We start from the raw sequence: 21,603 nt of genomic DNA, 5'->3' as shown, positions 1-21,603 counted from the left end.
CCTTTGTTGATTCCATTTAATATCCCTCTCATCTCAGATAATGCGTTCTTCATTTCAGACTGGTTCCCTTTTATAATTTCTATTTTCATTTTTATGTCTTTTATCTCTTTGTTGAAGTTCTCGCTGAATTTATCTACACTTCCCAAAAGTTCATTGAGCACCTTTATAACCAGTGTCTTGAACTCTGTATCTGTTAAACTACTTGACTCCAGTATATCTGGATCTCTGTTTTGTTCTCTCATATGGTTTCTGTTTCTTTGTCTTCCTATTTTGGCTGCCTTTCCGTATCTGTTTCTATATACTAAGCAAAGCTCCTAAGTGTCCTAGTCTTATTAGTGTGGGTTTGTGAAGCAGGTGTCCAGTGGCACAGTCTTGAGAGGGGCTCAGCTACAGGCCAAATTTAGCTCAAGCCTGTACCCCTCCCGGGCCACTTGTTAAGATTCAGCCAGCAATCCACAGATGCTGTGCTTATAGTTGCCTCAAAAGACCACAGCAGAAACCCAGGCCAACTGCCTCCAGTGTGAGTCTAGGCACTGCTCAGCAAGGAGCACCTGACTCACTGAGGATAAACCTGGATGTGGCTTGGGTGGGGCTACGAGGTGGGGGAGGTGGAGTTTCAGGGAATCCTCTGGGATGAGCAACCTCTGTTATCCAGTCTGATGACGTCACGACTATGGCAGCTCTGTTCATGCACTGGGAGTGGGGAGGGCTCAGTAGGGAACAATGGATACTGCCGGCATTCTGTATAAAGCAAGTCTCCCCTCAGCCCTCACTCCGACAGTGTCTCCCTGTAAGTCCCTGGTGCCCCCTTTGCCATAGCCCAATCGGCACTGGTGCTCAGAACGAGCGAGCAGGTTCGTCACTGCGAAAATCTTCTTGAGAATACAGCTCCTTTAAGAGGCATCTGCTGCTGCCGCAGCTTCCGTCTCAGCTGCCCAAGAGTGGGTTGCCCCATGTCCTTGCCCCGTCTTACCTTCTGCCGTTGCAGGGTGCTTTCTTGGATTTCTCTCTAGTCGTATGCCTTATTCATCAAGATCCCAGGCAATTTTTCCTTGCTTGCTGCTCCTTGTTTCCATCACAACTTTGATTTGATAGGAATGTATATAGTGGCCTTATACAGTAGGTGTTCTGTGGGACCCAATGACACAGTCTTCCTGGTCATGCCAGAGGGATGAACAAAGCCTCTATATCATCTACGCCATTTTGGTTCTTCTCCTATATTACTTTTTGTTGCATACATGCAAATATAGAATTCTATTAAATAGGTGTTATCTTGTGATATTATAACTAGTTTGAATTCTTGCAGGAATGAGAAATCCTGGAGATCAAGGATTTATTCTCATCAATTTTTAAATCAGTTTTTTAAACATTTACTGTTTTATTTATATACAAAATATTTTACCTGTTAATTATTACCTATTGGCATTTTATTTGTAAAATATCCAATTTTTATTAGTCGTCATTCTGACTAAGCCATTACGCAGGACTAAAAGTTCTCTAAAAGCATTACATACCCCCATTTCAGGCCAGTTTATCTGCACTTTCATGGATCTGTCATATGTTCATTTAAGAAATGTTTAGTGAGTACTCACTGAATACCAGGCTCTCTTAGAGCTTGAGGGGAACAATGGGGGACAAGATAGGACCCCTGCTTTACAGTGACTTATCAGGTGTTAAAGGTTTGAGTTTGTATCTTTCATTGTAGACAATGAGAAATAGGTGAAAGTTTTGAAGAGTGATGTGATTTATGTATTCATTAATTCATTCATCAAACATTAATTAAACATGTTATGTGCCAAGTTTAAAGATGAATGAATCCCTGCCATGATGTGGGTTACAATCTAGTGGGAAAATGATGAAAACAGCATTTTAGGATGACAGTAGTGTATGGATTTGAGAATTGATATATTGCTGATGAGAAGACCAGTTCAGAGTTTTATAACAGTCCAAGTCGAAAATAATAAAGGTTGGAATCTAGATTCAGGGAACTAGGGGAAAAAAGAGAAAGATACGGGAAAGACATTGCAAAGGAAAACTCACCAGTCCTTCATAACAGATTGAAATATAGATGGCAGGAGAGGGGAGAATTACAGATGATGAAGATTTTGAGTTGTTGATTAGGAACAGCAAATTAGAGGGGAATCCATTCAGCCCTCTCTGTGTATGGGGCAGGGATGCCGAGGAAGGGGGTGGTTTAGAGATGCCAGTTCGAAGTGTCTCCTGTTTGAAGTGTTTTTAAAAGGCAAATTTAATGGAAGTGTTGTCAAGATTGCAAGCCTTGGGGTAGGTACTGCTCATTCTATCCTAGGATTCCAAATAAATATCTGGAGAAGGGCTTTTTTTAAACTTTTTAAAAATATTTTTTAATTTTTCAATTATAGTTGATATATAGTATTGTAGTAGCTTAAAGTATACAACATAGTGACTAGATATATAACTTACGAAGTGATCACCCAAATAAGTACAGTACTAATCAGTGTTAGTGACTATATTCCCTAAGTTGTGCTTTACATTCCTGTGACTGTTTTATAATTAGCAATTTGCACCTCTTAATCTCTTCCACTTTTTCATTCATCTCCCAATATCCCTCCCATTTGGTAACCATCATAATGTTCTCTGTAGCTATGAGTTTGTTTCTGGTTTGTTTGTTTGTTTTGTTTTTTTGGATTCCACATATAGGTGAAATCTTATGGTATTTGTCTTATTTCACTTAGCCTAATACCCTCTAGGTCCATCCATGTGTCGAGATTTCATTTTTTTTTTTATGCCTGAATAATATTCCATCCTGTATATGTACCACCCTCTTTTTTATTCATCTATTAATGGACACTTAGGTTGCTTCCATATCTTGGCTATTGTAAATAATGCTGCAATGAACATGGGATGCATGTCTTTTCGAATTAGTGTTTTAGATTTCTTTAGATAAGTGCTAATAAGTGGAATCGCTAGGTTCTTCTTTGTCTCTTGTTTTAAAGTCTATTTTGCTTGATATAAGTATTGCTGCCCCAGCTTTTTGTTCATTTTTATTTACATGAAATATCTTTTTCCATCTTTTTACTTTCAGTCAGTGTGTCTTTTGATCTAAATTGAGTCCCTTGTAGACAGCATATGTGTGGGTCTTGTTTTCTTATCCATTTAGCCATACTATGTCTTTTCACTGGAGCATTTAATCTACTTACATTTAAAGAAATTATTGATAGGTATATAGTTATTGCCATTTTATTATTCACATTTTGGACCTTTTAAATTTTTTTCTTTCTTTTTAAAGAAGTCCTTTTAACATTTCTTGTAAAATGGATTCTGTGGCGATGAATTTTTTTAGCTTTTTCTTGTCTGAGAAGCTCTTGATCTCTCCTTTGATTCTAAATGATAGGTTTGGCTGGGTAGAGTAATCTTGGTTGTAGGTCCTTGCTTTTCATCATTTTGAATATTTCCTGCCAATCCCTTCTGGCCTGCAAAGTTACTATTGAGAAATCAGTCTTAAGAGAGCTCCCTTGTAGGCAACTAACTGCTTTTCTCTTGCTTTTAAGATTCTCTTTTTGTCTTTAACCTTTGACATTTTATTATGATATATCTTGGTGTGGGCCTCTTTAGGTTCATCTTTTTTGGGACTCTGTACTTCCTGGACTAGTATGTCTATTTCCTTCACCAAGTTAGGAAACTTTTCCATCATTATTTCTTCAAACAGGTTTTCAATTCCTTGTTTTCTTTCTTCTCCTTCTCGTGCCCCTATGATGTGAATGTTGGTATGCTTGAAGTTGTCCCACAGGCCCCTTAAACTATCCTCATATTTTTGGATTCTTATTCTTTTTGCTGTTCTGTTTGGGTGTTTTCTGCTACCTTTCTTACAAATTGCTGATTCTATCCTCTACTTCATCTAATCTACTGTTGATTCCTTCTAATGAATTCTTCATTTCAGTTATTGTATTCTTCATTTCTGACTGTTTTTTTTTTTTGTTCTATGTCTATTTTATGTTTCTTGTCTCTTCGTTAAAGTTCTCACTGAGTTCATGTACTCTTCCCCTTATTTCATTGAGCATCCTTACAGGTGTTTTGAACTCTGCATCTGATATATTGTTTGTCTCCATTTTATCTAGCTTTTTTTTTTTTTTTAGTATTGTTCTTTTATTTGGGACTTGTTTCTTTGTCTCCTCATTTTGGCTAACTCCCTGTGTTAGGTAGAGCCACTACATCTCCCGGTCTTGATATAGTGGCCTTATAGAGTAGGTGTTCTGTGGGCCCCAAAAACACAGTCTTCCTGGTCACCTGAGCAAAGTGCTCCAGGTATATCCCTTGTGTGGGTTGTATATGCCCTCGTTTTGCAGTTGAGCCTTGATTGCTATTGGCACATCAGTGGGAAGGACTGACCCTCAGACTGATTGGCTATGAGAACTGGCCATGACTACAGTTATGCAAGGGCAGAACTCACAAAGCAGGATTCGCTTTTGTGGGGCTCTTATGCCTGCCGAGTCCACCTTTTGGGTGTGTCATTTGTGGAGGTGCGCTGGTGTGGTCCAAAGCTGGCTACCAGGTGTGTTGGTTCTGGGGCCTCTTGGGGAGAGCTTTGGTGCAGGCCAAAGTCAGCCACGGCTTTTGCCCTGCCTGGGGCCGCGTGGTGTGAGCTGCAGAGTGATCTGCAGATGGTTACAGCTCGTGCTAGGCTGGGCAGTGCTTGGGAGAAGCTAAACTGCAAACCGAAACTGGCTGCTATTACTGCCAGGCTGTAGGCCACTTAGCAAGAGGTATAGGGCAGGCTGAGGCCAGATGCTTCTTACTTAGGGTTTGTGAACCTTTCAAAGAGTTTTAGGAAAGTCTGCAGCATAAGCCAAAACAGGCATTTTGTATGGAGAAACTACTAGAAGTGGCTTGGATGGACCCACAAGTTGGGTAGCACAGGGTCTCAGGGAATCACCAGGGTGGGGGCAAACAATTTGACCAGGTTGATAGGGACTCAGACTTGGCTCCCGCCTGTGCCTATAGGTGGGTAGAGGGAGGGCTCAACAAAAGAACGGTGGCTTCTGCCAGCACTTCTTTCAGGAAGAACGCTGCCCCTGCAGCCCTCGCCCTGAAGCCAGACAATTCACTTCCTCCCGTATGTTCCTGGCATTTATCTAGCTGCTGTCCCAGCACTGGAGCGCAGAGGGAGTGAGTCCAGCTGCAACTAAGTCTGTGCGTGGGGCCACTTAAGAGAAACACCTGGGTCTCCAGCAGCCCTCCTCTCACTCAGGGTACAATCCATGCTGTTTTTCACATTCAGAAGTTATGGGGATTCTCTACCCAGCACTGGAACCCTAGGGAGCCTGCTCTGGGGCTGTGACCCCTCACTCCCTGGGGGATCTCTGCAGCCCAAGATATCCCTCCACATTTTTAACTGCCTCACATGAATGTGGGACCAGCCTGTTCTGCATCTCTGCCCCTTCTGCCTTTCTCAACATGGCTTCTGCTTTATATCCTTAGTTATTGGACTTCTGTTCAGCTGGTCTTTAGGAGGTTATCAGCAATGGTTGTTTTATAGTTTAGTTGTAATTTTGATGTGATTATGGAAGGACACAAGCAGTGTTTACTTACTTCACCATCTTGACCTGAAATCCTCTGGAGAAGTGTTTAAGTTGAAGTCAATAAAATGTTAGAAAACCCTTCTCGAAAATATTTATACTATAGTTAGAATTTATAAAACTTCATATTCTCTCTTGAATGTATAATTTTCAGATTTAAGTTACATAGGTAAGTTTAACTTCCTGTGAGAACAGAAGATACTATATACACTCATGCTTAAAGACATTTTCTGAGTGTCAGTACTACCCTTCAGAATTTAATTCAGGAAGTAGCACAGGAATGGATTGTTGTCATACTGTTAACTCTGTTGAAATAGCCCTGATTTTCCTTTATGACCTTATGTTTAAAGTGCTTGGTTCCTTCTGTTTTCATTTTTTTTTTTACTGGTACAAGATGTATAACCTAAAAATTGCCATTTTAGCCATTCTAAGTGTATAATTCAGTGGTATGAGTTACATTCGCGATGTCGTACAACCATCATTACTGTTTCCAAAACTTCTTTATCACCTCAGACAGAAACTCTGGACCTGTTAAGTAATAGCTCCCATTCTCCATTGCCTCAACCCCTGATGACCTCTAATCTACTTTCTGTGAATTAATTTGCCTATTTGATATTTTAATATAAGTGAAATCATATAATATTTGTCTTTCTGTGTCTGGCTTCTTTCCCTTAGCATAACATTTTCAGGGTTCACCCATGTTGTATGTATTAGAACTTCATTCCTTTTTATAGCTAAATAATATTCAATTGTATATATGTGTATATTATTTTGTCTATCTCTACATTTGTTGGTGCACACTTGGGTTGTTTCCATCTATGGCTGCCATGAACATTGGCATAGAAATATCTGTTTGAGTCATGTTTTTTTTTTTCTTTTAGTTTTTATAAAAGTTGCCAAACTGGCAACATATGCCAGGGAGCAAGATCTCAAATGATCCAAGTCCCTGTTTTCAATTCTTTGGGTATGTACCTAGGACTGGAATCAGCGTGGTCTCTTTTAACCACATCCTCATAAATGTAATAGTAAGTGGTTGCTCTTTGTCACACTTGGAACACACAACCAGTACTTGAGTTCTTCACAGCCCTTCACCATACATTACACAAAAAGGTACACTAGCTTTCAGAGGGAGTGTGATTTGCCTCCTTTTGCCGTTGCTGATTTTATAAACAAGTGATTTTATAAGAGTGGCCGCAGTTGTAGTTTAAATAAAAAAGTGTGGAAGAGGTGAAAAAGCCCAAGAGTATGACTACCAGTCAGGAAATGAGCTTGGTGATCTGATTTCCAAAGCCTGAACAGATTCAAAACAGATGTGAAAGAGATAACTGCATCAAAAATAGGCATACTGACAGAGGAAGGAGAGAACATTGCTCTTATATGCGTATCCATGTCCATTTTCCACAGGTTGAGAAGTGACATATTAGTTGAAGGAAACGAGGAAAGCCCAGAAAGGAAAGGAAAAATTGGTAAGTAACATATAAAGTAATGCCCCACTTTTCCATAGGTCAGATTTCTGCAAATTCTGCTTTCTTATTCTAAGCCGAGAGCTTATAACACATGGAAAGGGATCTATGAGCCGCTAAAAGAGCTGTCACAAAGTCCACAACCCTTATTCTACTGGAGAGGTCTTCATTTGCATAAATTGACAAATACAGGTCTCCGATCCACCTCCCACAAAAGATTTTTAAAAATTATATGATGGGAGCTTATCAAAGGTGTCAAGCACATAACACTGAATAATAATAGCATGATAGCAAGTGAGACCAACTCAAAAATTATGGTAATGGGACCATTTAGTGGCAGAAGGGCAAATAGTCCTATAAACCTATAGCCCCTGTAGGCGTCCCAGGTTTACAGAAAAATATAACTGATGATCATAATCATAACCTTAAACCATATATGTTACTTTATAAACATTTTTACCAAACATTGCAAAAATAAAAATGTTAAGGTATTTAGAGGGGAAGCATCTTAAAGACATATCTGAGGAAATGTACTTACATAGAACCCCTATTCCTTGTCTTATACATGAAGTATTATAATATTTCAGTCTTTCTCATATAACTTGTTTGAAGCAGTAGCTATTTTTCAGTTGGTAACAAGAAAGGGAGAACATGTTTTCACTTCTCTTCCCACAAACTCCAATATAAACAATGACAAATGACATTGATCCTTGTAATTACTCTTCTTCAGTACGTGCCTCCCACAGTGGATATGGGTTTAGAGGCAGAGATCATTTATCACCTTAGATTTTCATTGTATTTGCTTATTGGGGCACTATTAACCCCCTCCTGATTGATAATATTTTCTTAATCTAGAGAACTTTCACACTTAATGAAAGGCCTTGTGACTTATGAAGAACAAAAGGCAACAATAGTTACAGCTTTCCTTAGGCCTTGATTATACAGCCAAGTCAAGCCTGAAACGAAGAACGAAGTCATATACTGTCTGATGTCATTTTGGTATAATACCCAAATGGTTTCATTATACAGAAGGAGCCTTGTCTAATGATGTTTTGATTAAAATGTAATAAAGTGCAGAAATAAGTGATCTATTTATCAGAAAAAAATTTTATATTTTTTGATAACTACCAATGCATCAATTCTGATTCCTTTATTGGGAATTAAAGTATTTGATCTCAGGGTTGGAATGACCTTAAAAAATATCAGCCAGCATTCTGATCTGTGAATCTACTTTGGATATTGTGGTCAAGATGTAGGCTGAGCCCCTGGGGTAAAAATCCTTCTCCACCAACATGAAACAACTCATACTATTGGGAAATTCTTCTTGTTCCATCTCTACCATTGTAGTTTCCACGCTTACAGGTCTTTATTACAGCTTCTTGGCAATACTCTAATAAAAGTTGATTTTTAAGTAAATCTCTTTTATTTAGTTGATATTTGAAAATTTCTTTTTATAAATTTTTTCAGCATTTTTCAAATCTGTGCTAGTAGACAGTCTTGTCTCTTTCTACCAAATATCTCTTCAGTACCTAAGTATTAATGCTACCATTGTATGATTAGAAACTTTTTTCTGTATGTAGCATAAAGGAAGTTGCCATTCTGTTAATATCAATATTTCCACTTTATATCTTCCTTGATTTAGTATTTAATTTCACTTAGTTTTATTCAGTATTAACTGATGTCTATATTTTTAAATAGAATGAATCATTAATTCTTACTCTTTCATAATATATCTGACTTTTATTTGAAGTATTTAAATTCACTTTCACCCTTAGGGACAAAGAGGACATTGTGTGAGTTGTAGTTGTCCTGATTTTAATTCTTTCTTTAAGTAAAATATTTAGACTCTAAGAAAAAATGGAAAGCTTCAAGTGGTTAAAAGAGAAGTTTAAAGTTCATATTGTTTTCAATTTTTAAGGGTTAATATTTTTGGAAAAATAAAAAGTATATAAGCTATATTAATAGAAGTATATATAAACTGGAAAAAACAAAGCCGAATATAAAATATTATGCAAATACTGTATATAACTTGTAGTAGCCAGCCTCCAAGATGGCCCCCAATGAACCCCACCTCCTAATATTCATGTCCTTGTATAGTCCCCTCACACATTTCATCAGGGTTGGTCTGTATGACCAATGGAATATAGAGAAAATGATAGTGTATGAACAATGCCAAGTCATAAAAAACATGGCTGCTTCTGCCTTGCTCTCTCTTGGATTGCCCACTCTGGAGGAAGCCGGCCATCATGTAGTGAAGATATTCAAGGCCCAGTGGAGAGTCCACATGAGAAGTAGCTGAAGCTTCCTTCCAACATCCAGCCATCAGCTTGCCAACCACTGAGTGAGCCATCCTGGAGGTGGGTCCTCAGCCTCAGTCAAGCCTTCAGATGACTGCAACCCAAGCTTACATCCTGACAACAGTATCATGAGAGACCCCGAGCAAGAATTGTCCAATTAATCCACTCCCAAATTCATGAACTACAGAAATTGGAGATAATAAATGTTTATTGTTTTAAGAAACTAAGTTTTGGGGTTATTTGTTGTGCAGCAATAGATAACTAATGTACAGCATTCTAAAATATTTATTGGTTTAATAGAAAAGAATTTAGACAGTGTAAACAGTGTTTAATATTTAGATTGTTTTTGAAAGTTAATCACAATATTAACAATTTGAAAGTAGTTAAAGAAATTCAGTTTAGCTTAATAGATTCAGAAAAGCAAAATTATAATTTCTCCTAAAACAATGACTAGATTAGGTATTCATTAATTAACTCTCTTAAAAATATAACTATGAAAGTATTATTTTTCCCTTTTTATGCCACTTTGCAGTTTATCCCTACTGTCAGTTTCTGCTGCGTACCTACTTGGACTCTTCTAGGTGCTTGAGCTATGTCAGTAAACAAAAAAGATTTCTGTTCTCTAAGAACTTACATCAGAGGAACATAGAGGATAAGCAGAATAAACAAGTCATCTAGAAAGTTAGAATGTCATAAGTGGTATGGAAAGAAGAAAAAGTAGATCAGAGTAAAGGGGATTGAGAAAGCAGGCAGGGGTAGAGAGCCCATGAGGGAGGGAGGTTATAATATTGAAGATGGACCTCAATAAGAGAGGGGCATTTGAACAATGATTTGAAAGAGTTGCAGGAATTTATCAAGTGGATGTATGGAAAAGATTGTTCCAGACAAAGGCCCTAAGGCAGGAGCATGTGTGATATATAAGCACAGAGGTCAGTATGAGGAGAATAAGATGAAAACTATTAGTAGATGAGGGGTAAGGGAAGGGAGGCAGAGTAGGTGGGTCCATGAAGGCTATTGTTGGGACCTTGCTACTCTGAGGGAAATGGGAAGCCATTGCCGTATTTTGCAGAGGAGAGATACTCTAACACATTTTTAAAAGATGGCTTTAGTTGCTTGTTAAAAATAGACTAGAGGAATGAGGGTAAAAGCAGCAATTTGTTAGACAACATTAGAGTAAATCACGTAAGGTGATGGTGGCTGGGGCCAAGGTGGTGGTGATGGAAGTGGTCAGAAATGTTCAGATTCTGGAAATAAAGGTCGAACCAGCAGAAAACATCAAAAACTCTTGATCATGTATAGGAAGGAGATCAAACTACTCTAAGACTTGCACAGTCTTATGCCAGTCTAACTTAACAGCTTCATCTCTGACCATTCTCTGCTCTACACGCCCATATCCATCTCTCACTAGAGCCATACTGGATGACCTTTCCAGGGTGACCTAGTCTGGGCTCTGGAAATAGACAATCTGGGTTTGATTTCTGGCTCTTTTCACTTACTATTGTGTGGTCTTAAATTAGTTTCCTTAGCCTCTGTTTTCTCACTTATTGACTGGGGGAATTCATAATAGAACCTACCTCACAGAGTGGTATTATGAGATTAAATGATGTAAAATACTTAACATAGTGCTTGGCAAGTATTAAGATCTCAGTAAATATTAGCTGCCATTTATTACCTCAGATTGTGTTCCTGTGGCCACAGTCTTTCCTCTGCATTGAATGCTAAACTTCCTTTTCTATACCTTCCTCCACTATAGTCTTCTACTTTTTTTCTGCTTTGTTTCTCAAATCCATATGACAGACATTCCTAAAGAAATTTAAAAATGAAGTCAGACTCTCTAATTTCCCTACTATCTGCCAAACTCAGCATCTCGAATAAAAAGGTCTGTTTATTCACCTTTAATTCTCTGGTAACTAGTGCTTAGTAGGCATCAGTAAATATATAGAATTAGACAATTGAGCGGAGCCTACGAAGCCTCTCCACCCCAATCCTTCTTACATGTAACTGCTGGATTCATATTTGTAATATTCACTTGCTCAAAATCCTTCATGGCTTTCATTGCCTACGAAGTCTAAACTCCCTAGCCGAGTATTTGATGCTCTACCATCTGACCTCAATTTGCCCTTCCAACTTTATTTCCTACTGCAGTTAGGCAAACTGATCTGTTCACCACCCCCCAGGACCTCTTCATCCATTTTCTATATCCATATTGTTTCTTTTTTTAGAAAAGCACTCCTCTCCTGTCCTAATTCCTCTTCTCAGGACCTTCCTCAAATGCCACCTCTTCCACAAAACCTCCTCTGATCATCCCAGCTGGAAGTAATCTCTCCTTGCTTTGAAATCTCAGCATCATAACTGTGCTACTTGTCACATTTTAACTTTACGGAGGTAATTAGTCAACATGTATTTTCCTGTTTACCGCAGCCTCTTAAAGAGCAGGTCTATGATGATTCCTCTTTTAATGCTGTACTTGTAAGTAGCATTAGGCAACTGATAAGTTCTCTAATGGCTAAATGAATAAATTAATATATGAGTAAACAGGCTTTCTTGAATAGTATTCCTATCCATAGGCTGGTTTGGAGGGTAATGGAGATTTGAGGATGCGATACATAACCATAGTGAGACACTGGGAAGCAGGATACTCCCCGCCCCAATGCTCCTGCAGGTACCATTAGCCCAACTGTACCAAGTCCATTCAGGGCACACTCACTCACTGATGTCTGATATGTTCCAGGTCAGTATTTGGCTTGGGAAATACAAAAGATATCATGCACCCTCACCTTAGATACCCTTCAGATAGATATCAAGGTGATACAGGGCTCTGCACCTTGGTACTAGAAATGTAGCTCCCCCCTTATATCCCCAAATGAGGCACCGCTCACTATGCCGAAATCTGTTCCAGGTTTACCTTATTAGACTTACTTAGGTTTTGTTTTTCTTGGTTAACTTAAGCTTTGGGTGTTTTGACTAATCCGTTTCCATTGTTCAGCTTATTGTTTAAAATTTTAATTCTAGTTACATTTTAAACTTGCTTAGTGTTTCATTTTTAACTTTGTTAAAGCCAGCTTTGCTGTGGAGTTCTAAATAATTGGCAGTGGTTGCTTTTACATTTCACTGTTTTCAAAATTTTGGGTGGATCTTTCTAGTCACCTGGCCTATTCCATTATTTTCCACAGTTAGGAAATACTGTGTCATTTTATTCAAGTCAATCAGTATTGATATTTGCTTAGGGAAGAAATAGAAACTTAAATAACAGCCGTCACCATGGAATTGTACATATAAGAAAAACAAGTCTACTCATTCTGAAATCTGTTTCATTGCCTCCAGAACCATCCTTTCTCATGCCTGCCCTCTATTCTAGTGCACCTTTATATTCCAGCCATTCTAAACATTTTTTTGTTTGTTTTTTCCCAGTGACAGCACCTAGTATTCCTAAGTGATCTCCCAAGCAAGTACTAACCAGGCCCAACCCTGCTTAGCTTCCGAGATCAAAGTCCAGGGTGTCATGGCCATAGACTCATACGGAACTCTTTTAATATTTGAACTTCTCAAAATGTTCTTTATTTCAGTTCACCAGGTTAATTTCTACCTGCTTCAAGACCCAGCTTGGGCCTCTCATCCCTCTTGAGAAGCCTACCACTCACTCCCTTCCCACCGCCATCCTTCCCCTTCTAAGGTGAGTTATTTGCCCTGTTAGTCTATTTGTCACACCCTGTGCCTATTTCAGTTAGAGAACTTACTGCAGTACATTATAGCTGTTGGTTTACTTGTGTATTTCTTCTAGTAAGCTGAAGTCTCACCAAGAAATGGGCCTATACCTTATTCCTCTTTTGTATCTAGAAGTTAGCACAGTATCAGTTATATATTAGACACTCAGTAAATGCTTATTAACTAGACAGCTCAATGCCCAGCTTTCTAAATTCATTTCAAGGATGGAAGCTATCAAGAAGTACTATTAAATTCTATACTATTGGGCTAATGTTGTAAAAAAATGAATTAGTAGGAAATTAATAGTATTATGTAATTGTAAACATAATACTATTAAGTGATCTTGTAAAACATTAATTGGTAGGTAATTAATCTCCTGTGTACAAAAATACAGAATTCAGTTCTTGAGCAACTTTTGCCCTATAAATTATATAATCTATTAGTTGGCACTTAACTGTCATAAAAATAAATAAACCAATCATATGTACCCAGAGAAAAGTTGGAAGGGAGGAGTAAAGGATAAAGAAGGGAGTGATTTGGCAAAATGCCACATGATTGCAAATTAGTTCAAAAGTAAATGTGATTCATGAAGCTAGCTTGATTCAGAAGGGCTGGAATAAGAGCAAAGAGCAAAAGGCAAGCAGCAGTGAAAGCAAGGATTCGCAGGGAACCAGCAGATACGAGCAGGTGAGCACCCAGGTGGGTCCCGGGTCCTGTGGAATGATGGTGTCTCAGGCTGTGGGTGACATAGAAGAAGGGAATTCAGAATGCGAAGCTCTAGAGAGGCTGAGTAGGAGGATTAGTGTTTACTACAGAAACAAAGATACACTGAAAAATACCGTAGAAGGAAATGGGCATAGAGACAAAACGTTAGCACCAAAGTCTCGAAGAAAAGAAGATGGAGGTTTGTCGGGGGTGAATAGGAGATCGTAAGATATTGAGAAGACCAGTTCTGAAAGTAGTAGATTTAAATATATTGATCTATACTCTCCAGTCTATAGAAAATAAACCTGACTGTATATTATTTTGAGTAGCATATCAAACTTTTTATAATTGACACATTTGGAGAAACAGTCTTTCTTTGGAAGTTTGAAATCTTGATCTTCCTTCCAATCGGTAGGTAATTTATTCTCCTTTTAGAAAGAAGTCAGCTATTTCTTGTTAAATGAGTGAGATCCAGTCCCTGAGCTATTGGATCACTATTTATCCTTTCAGAGTATTTATTCAGTACCTACTATGTGGTAGCACTGTTCCAGCACCAGGGACACATCAGTGAACAAAATTGACAAAAAGTCCTGCCTATGTCCACAGTGTCGGGGGGGCGGGGGGCGGGGGGCAGTGGTCACAGAGCAGGGAGTATGGGGGAAAAATATAGTAAATGATATAGTGTATTAGAAGGTGAGAAGTGCTATGGAGAAATAATGGGGAAGGAAGGTAGAAGACATGTATGTGAACAGGTGGGTTGCAGTTTTAAATAGAGTGGACAAGGAAGAGTTCATTGAGAATACAGTGACATTTAAGCAATGACTAACAGTGAATGAGCAAACTGTGCAAGCCGGCATCATGTAAATAGGACACTATTCTATATATTCTAATTGTAAGCCCTTCTACCATTCTTAAAGTAGCTAACCTTAAGAAAAATAAGATTGGAAGTGGTGTTAGAGGTGGGAGGCAAGAGAGGGAGCATTTTATGTGTTCATCTTTTGATTTCCCTAAAATCTGATTTTACACTGAACACCTGGCATGACTCTGCAGTTTTCATTTGATGAAAACAAATACCTAGTATGCTTCTCTGCCCCGCCTTGAAATCTCTTTTGGCAGAGAAACAAATGTTTGCTTAATGGAAATAGAAGCTGGAGAGATTTTTCAGAAACCACAATAATAGAGAAAATATGAGCTGCTATGCCGTCAGTCACAGAGATGGAAGACTGGTGACTAGAGAGCTTTTAAATATACTCCCTGAGGGAGAATAGGGACCAACCAAGTGGTAAATATGGTTCCAGCTCTGGACAAGGCAAGGGTCTATTAACACTCAGAGAAACTTAAGGGTGGTTTTTGTCTTGTTTTCAATTATTTTGATTGATCTGCATGACCAGCTCATTTGCTGTAAAATAGGGATCAGCCAAAGGGAGTGATTTAAGAGATGAGTATGAATCTGGCCTGGCAGCTGCCCTGCTTCAGTGGTCAGTTTCCTAGGATAAAGTTTATTTTGTATGAGATTGTGATGGTTTTCCTTTCCTAGTCAATAGCTTTAATTCTTCAGGATAAAAGTTTGGCCTTGAATAGTGTTCAAACTGATAAGTCTAACTCTACCTTCGTAGTACCTCAGAACAACTCTAGTTTTTAAAATTGTTTTAAATTCCAAATCCAATTAACTTTAATTTGCTTTATTTTATGTTCTATGTTACCTATTGGGAGGTACACATTTTGATAAACTGTAGGAGACCAACAAACTTGAGAATGATTCTGAGTATTGTTAGAGATAAAAGGACTGGGAATTGAGGACTTTGGAATTAGATCTTGATTAACCAGAATCTATGAACTGTACAAGGTGAAGTCCAGAGATGAAAGCTGGATCAGAAAACCCAAAGCTGTTTTGAGCAAAGTACATAAGGAACAATTAAGGAAGCCTTACATGTTCGAGTATAGATATGGTATTCTTTATAATACTGGTGAGAATGAAAACTGATTTCTGATTAGCATCTCATCACTGACCTGCTTTATAATATTCAGCAAGTCATTGAACCTCTCAGTCTTAATATGCCCATCCACCTTAATTTCTTAGGGAGATAAGACCTAAAACCTGTGAAGGATGTTTTAAAAACTATAATGTTTCTATATGTGTTTTAAATTAAGTTAATTTATTTTCTTAAAATGTGATCGTATGTTCAAGCCATTGGTAATGTCGTTGGTCACAGGTGACAGTCCAGTGCCCTGATTTTTGAAGGCTGTAAACACCCTGGTGCTAGGGACTTTATCATTTCTTTGGAACTTTATAACTTTAATTCAGAAATTGAAGCTTCTTGTTTGTTGGTTTGTTTGTTTACACCCACAGCACCTGGTCTTCCTAGGTGATCTCCTATTCAAGTACTAGCCAGGCCTGATCCTACTTAGCTTCTGAGATCAGACAAGATCAGGCACATTCAGGGTGGCATGCCCATAGGCAAAGTTTATATCAAAAAGAAGAGAGAGAAATTGGAGGGAGAAGTGTTAGTATATAGCTAAAAACAAAATTGTTAAAATGGAAAGAAGAAAATTAAACTCAGTGGCAGAGAGAGTCTTTGAGTATGTGAGATCTACCCTACAATTAAAAGCAGAGCATGGGAAAATATATTTTAAATCCTAATTTCCTTTGGCCACCAGATGGCCTTCAGAAAAGCTGCCAAGAGCCTATGTCTGGCTCGTTGTGCTGGTTATTAGACAAAGAGCATCTTGGGGAAAGGGGTAGAATTTCTGTAATTGGTGTTTCTTATATTGCAGGTATAAACAAAAAGGCCAGTTGGTCTAACCTGTGTATCTTTGTCCTGTAAGCCACTGCAGATATTTGAGCAGCACTGTTTCTGCAACAAAAACCTAGACTCACCACATCTTGGCAAGAGAATGGCCACTTCGTGGGGGGCAGCCTTTTTCATGCTGGTGGCATCCTGTGTTTGTAGCACTGCCTTCCATAGAGACCATCAGACTTGGTTTGAGGGTATCTTCCTGTCTTCCATGTGCCCCATCAATGTCAGTGCCAGCGTCTTGTATGGAATCATGTTCGATGCAGGGAGCACTGGAACGCGAATTCATGTTTACACCTTTGTGCAGAAAATACCAGGTAAGTGCAACAGGTACCCTCACCAGATTCAGTAAATCCATACTCCAGCATCTCCTACCAGAAACAAATGTGCTGAGGGTGCGTGGTATGAATTACAGAATCTTATGGCTACTGAGTGTCTTTAAAAGACTATTTTATATGTTTTAATTTGGTGTAAAATTAAGAGAGATCTGGGCTACCTGTAGTTTTAAACCTATGTGTTCAAGAAGTATGGCTGTAATTTGTCTTTTCTTTTCTCTGAAGGTAGTTACTACTCCAGGGTCCAGAATACTGAGAATATTGGAAGTAGTCTTAAGAGAAGGATCACTACTATCCTTGGAGAGGGAATAAGGGGACCTTGAATATTAACTTTTTCTGAATTTCCAGTGTTCGTCTTCAGGTTACATATAGAGCCTAGGGAAAGGAGTAGGAACTAGATGTCCAACAGAGAAATGACAGAAGGACTCTCAAAGACTGCCTATCATCCTCTGTCCCCCTCCCCAATACTCCTGCAAGCTGTTCCTCACAGGCGGGATTATCTGAAATAACTCAAGGGAATAGCAGGTTAATCTAGTAGGTCATATGATACAGAGCCCAGTATCAGAAGCAGCCTAACTTTTAGTAATCAGACATTTCTCTTCTGTCTTGTTCCATGGATGAAATAGGACAGCTTCCAGTTCTGGAAGGGGAAATTTTTGATTCCGTAAAGCCAGGACTTTCTGCTTTTGTAGATCAACCTAAGCAGGTGAGATTTTTTTTTTTTAATTAGATATTTAGATTCTCAGTGCCTTGATAACAATACCACACTGCTGCTGTTAAATATCTCATACTGTTCACTTCTGATATTGAGGTCATATGTGATATCAGTTTTCTGTTCTCTGCTAATATCCTGCATAACAGTAATTGTAGACCCCAAGCTTACTAGGGCTTTGATAGAACGAAGCTAAAATAGATTGTGACCATGCAGGGATGACACCATCTTTTAAGAGATTGCTCTCTTTGTATTTATTGTTTGAGATTTTGAGTTGAAGCCATCACCTGCATTGATTAATGTAGATGCAGAAGATGAACATGATGCTCTGTAGGGTTTGAAATATAAACATAACGACTGAGGGAATGTAGAACCAGTAAACTCCATTTCAGAGTGCCCTGATATAGGACAGAACTATGTCTATACTCAAAATTAGGCAAGAACCCATGATGACAAAAATCTTTGGTAGTAGAGAATGAATGAAGAGTTTTTTAGTGACTGTATTTCACATTTGAGCACCTGCAACATGAAACACCCAATTTGTCAGTGGCCATACTGAAATAAAATAGAATAAGGCAGGATGTTGAACTTTGGTTGCCAATATAAAAGTGTTATTCAGTGTCACAAGCATAATCATTAACCAAAGGAGAACATGATGTTTAAAATGGTTCAACCTTAAAGAAACTGGGTGGATGTTTATTTTCTTACCTCACTGCTATGAAATGGAAAATGTGCTAGAAAATGGAGCTGTCAAAAGCAACTATATTATCAGAAACCGATTTGACATTTAGAGAGAAAGATTGGTGATTGTTACTAATTATGATAATTAAGAGGCAGCATGTTGTCGAAATAGATGCTTTCTCAGGAAACAGTGGGTTTAGAATAATGGTTTTTAATTTATCATAAATTGAGCATCCACTGTGTACCATGCATGTAGGTACTGGTGATGCAAAAATAAACCTGACATTCTGTCCTGTGTGTAGCATAATAGCAGCTACAGCTAGCATTAGTATGGCAACATACAGTCTGCCTTATTTAATACACACAACAGTTTTGTGGTGGTATGAGGCATATTTCCCAATTCATAGCTGAGGAATCCAAGCCCCAGGAAGCCCCAATGTTAGGCCACAGGGCTAGCAAGCAAGTCTTCTAACTCCAAATTCTGCATTTCCTTTACTCAACTTTCTGGCCTGAAGCTAATTTATGTGAAACACAAAATGTCCGTTAAAATGACCACACTATGAAAGAATCATTTTTATTATAATTACCAAAACGAAGTGGATTCTCCTTCAAAGAAGCCCACTTCTCTAGGTTTCTACTTCTATGGAGCAGAGAGGTAGGCTTCTGCTACCTCACTCCTGTTGCTCTCCCAGAGCATGATGAGGGACTGCACGAGTGCCACTATATGGACTGTTAACTGGATGAGTGGCTCGTCTCTTATTGAAGGGTGCCGAGACTGTTCAAGGACTCTTAGAGGTGGCCAAGGACTCAATCCCACGAAGTCACTGGAAAAGGACCCCAGTGGTGTTGAAGGCAACAGCGGGACTCCGCTTACTGCCAGAACAGAAAGCCCAGGCTCTGCTCTTTGAGGTAATTTTTGAAGTCTTCTGCATCTTGAATAATTCTTTCCCCCTACATAAATATTTTCTTTATGGGTTGAAAGCCCTTTAGAATGTTACTGTTACCTTTAGTATTATATCATTGCTAAAGCACTGTGGTGACTCTGGGTTTTTTTGTAGCTATTTACATTTTAAATGTTACTCTTGAATTTATAGATCTTTTCCTAAAAAGTTTAAAGTACTTCCTGTCTATGATATTCTTAATTCTCCTAATTTGTTATAGCACAATCAGAAATTGTTTTTAGTCAGCTAATCAATTAATCATTAAGGAAGAATCACTTACAATTAAATGTATGCTTTTAAAGTGTACAGTTAAATAAGTGTTGACAAATATAGACATTTCCTTGTGGTCTTTTTTTTTTAAAAGCCTACAGTACCCAGTATTCCTAGATGGTCTCCCATCTAAGTACTAACCAGGCCTGACCCTGCTTAACTCCCGAGATCAGACGAAATAAGCCGCTTTCAGGGTAGCATGGCCATAGACTCCATGTGGCCTTTTGCAGTCAGGTTCTGCCTCCCATGACACCAGGCAACCACTGATCTGCTTTAGGTCATTATAGTTTAGTTTTGCTTGTTCATACATTTCATGTAAATGGAATCATACAGTTTATATTCTTTTGTGTGTGTGTCTGACTTTTTTCTCATAAAGTTTTTGAGAATTGTGGAACTATAAAATGTGAAAGGTTTTTAAAGATAATCTATTTCAGCTCTCATTTAGATCAAAACTAAGTACAGTTTTAAAAAACTCTTTTTAACATTGTACACTTTTATGCAAAAAAAAATGTAAATTAATGAGATTAATAAAATTTAAAATTATGAAGAATATAGGCAGAATTCCATTATAAAAAAATCACAGCAAGAAAAAGGTTCCATATTACAGGTATGCTAAATTCAGTCCTCTAAATCCATTCTCCTTTGACTGTCAGCACAAAGGGTTTAGGTTCCTTGCCCAAGGACAAACTGCCTGGAATATCTGCATGAGAATCTGAATCTCGGTTCCCCATTCATTCGTTGGTTCACTTGTTTATTCATCATATGAGTGCTTTACTATGTACTAGGCACTGGGAAAGTTGTTGGCGACATAGAACAGGGAACAAAAAAATGATACTGTTCCTGTCTTCATGGAGCTAATATTCTAGTTGCAAAGACAAAATAAACAAGTCAATACAAAGTATGTCAGGTACTTCAGAAGCTATGGAGAAAAAAGAAAACAGGATAAGGTAGATAGGAAAGGCTGGGAATAGTGTGCGGGAGATGCTATTTTAAATAGGGTGGCCAGGGAAGACCTCTTTGATAAGATGCATTCGATCATAGGTCTGAAGGGAATATAGAAACAAACTATATGACATTTGTGGGTAGAGTATTCCAAGCCAAAGAAACAGCAGGTGCAAAGGCCTAAAGCAGGAATGTGCTTAGTATGTTCAAGGAACAGCACAGAGGTTAGCGTATCTTAGAGAAGAGTGAGTGATGGAAGGAAGATAGGCGACGAGGTCAGAGAGGTGTGAGGGGTTTCTCACGTAAGACCTCAAAGGCCAGCATAAGGATTTTGGCCTTTTCTCTAAGAAGGAAGCCACTAGAGGGTTTTGAGTTAAGGAAAGACATGATCTGATGTCTATTTTTAAAGCACCCCTCCGGCTGCTATGTTGAGAGTAAACTGTGGGTCTAGAGGGGTGGCATAGAGACAGCAAGAGCAGAAACTCTGTTTATTCCTGTTTGCTTATCTATTTAAAAGCTTGTTTACAGATCACTTAACTCCCTTTTCCTAGTAGAAACAAAGTCCAGTGGTCACTGCATAAAGTGTTTTGTCCCATCAGAAATGAGAACAGCCAACAGACTAGAATTCCTCTTAATTCTATTTGGAAACTGCCCCCCCCCAATGAAAATCATATAAAAATAAGACATAACACCCATATCATTGACCTATATTTATGGGGAGACAAGAGCATTTGTGTGGGATCTTCATGTTCATCTCCTAAAATAGGATAAACAAATCTAGATCTGAGCTCTCTAGACTGTTTTGAGACCCCAGCCATGAGCCAGGATTTGACAAGTGCCTCAGCCTGCAGACATGAACTCCTTTACCAGGAAGGACAAAGACTGTAGAATTTGATAGAAAAGCAGCAGAAACTTTCCTGTAGTCTCAGGCGCCACTCAGACCCAATTCTTCTCTACTATCTGAGTTTATCTGTTCATCTAAGAAATAGAGTGGGAAAGGGCCTTCCTCACTTCTGCTGTATGTCCAGGTAGAATTAACCAGGTGTTTTTAAAAAAATTGCAGGATCCTGATTTGAGCTGGCAGGGTCAAATATATGTCTTCTCCTAGGTCCAGTTCACCTGTAAATGTGGGTGGTTTGGTTGTGATTTATTTTAAAGTCAAAGAAATCCCTGTGTTTTGTTTTTACAAAAAACCAATAATG

At 38.5% G+C, this 21,603-nt stretch overlaps 1 protein-coding gene and 2 pseudogenes across 20 annotated transcripts in view; 1 reads left to right on the top strand and 2 right to left on the bottom strand.

Moving 5' to 3' along the window:
* ENTPD5 (ectonucleoside triphosphate diphosphohydrolase 5 (inactive)) overlaps window positions 1-21,603 on the top strand; it is a 38,136-nt gene that overhangs the window by 3,765 nt on the left and 12,768 nt on the right. For 6 of the 20 annotated variants that reach the window (XM_016138740.2, XM_016138733.2, XM_016138746.2 and 3 more), the window contains exons 3-7: window positions 6,960-7,021; window positions 12,890-12,988; window positions 16,552-16,837; window positions 17,482-17,561; window positions 19,014-19,157. In XM_016138740.2, the coding sequence (XP_015994226.1) occupies window positions 16,621-16,837; window positions 17,482-17,561; window positions 19,014-19,157 (441 nt within the window). In that variant the 5' untranslated portion in view covers window positions 6,960-7,021; window positions 12,890-12,988; window positions 16,552-16,620. Of the gene's footprint in view, window positions 1-6,959; window positions 7,022-12,881; window positions 12,989-13,046; window positions 13,720-16,500; window positions 16,838-17,481; window positions 17,562-19,013; window positions 19,158-21,603 lie in introns of those variants that run through there. The other 14 variants (XM_036238566.1, XM_036238567.1, XM_036238565.1 and 11 more) reach the window with 10 other exon arrangements.
* Window positions 16,067-16,185, bottom strand: LOC118600891 (annotated as a pseudogene).
* Window positions 19,552-19,670, bottom strand: LOC118600479 (annotated as a pseudogene).

Source organism: Rousettus aegyptiacus, unplaced genomic scaffold, assembly GCF_014176215.1.
Source record: "Rousettus aegyptiacus isolate mRouAeg1 unplaced genomic scaffold, mRouAeg1.p scaffold_m13_p_3, whole genome shotgun sequence".
In the NCBI taxonomy this organism is placed as follows: domain Eukaryota; kingdom Metazoa; phylum Chordata; class Mammalia; order Chiroptera; family Pteropodidae; genus Rousettus; species Rousettus aegyptiacus.
Note: the sequence above shows the minus strand (reverse complement) of the source record. Positions and strands in the feature narration are given on the sequence as shown.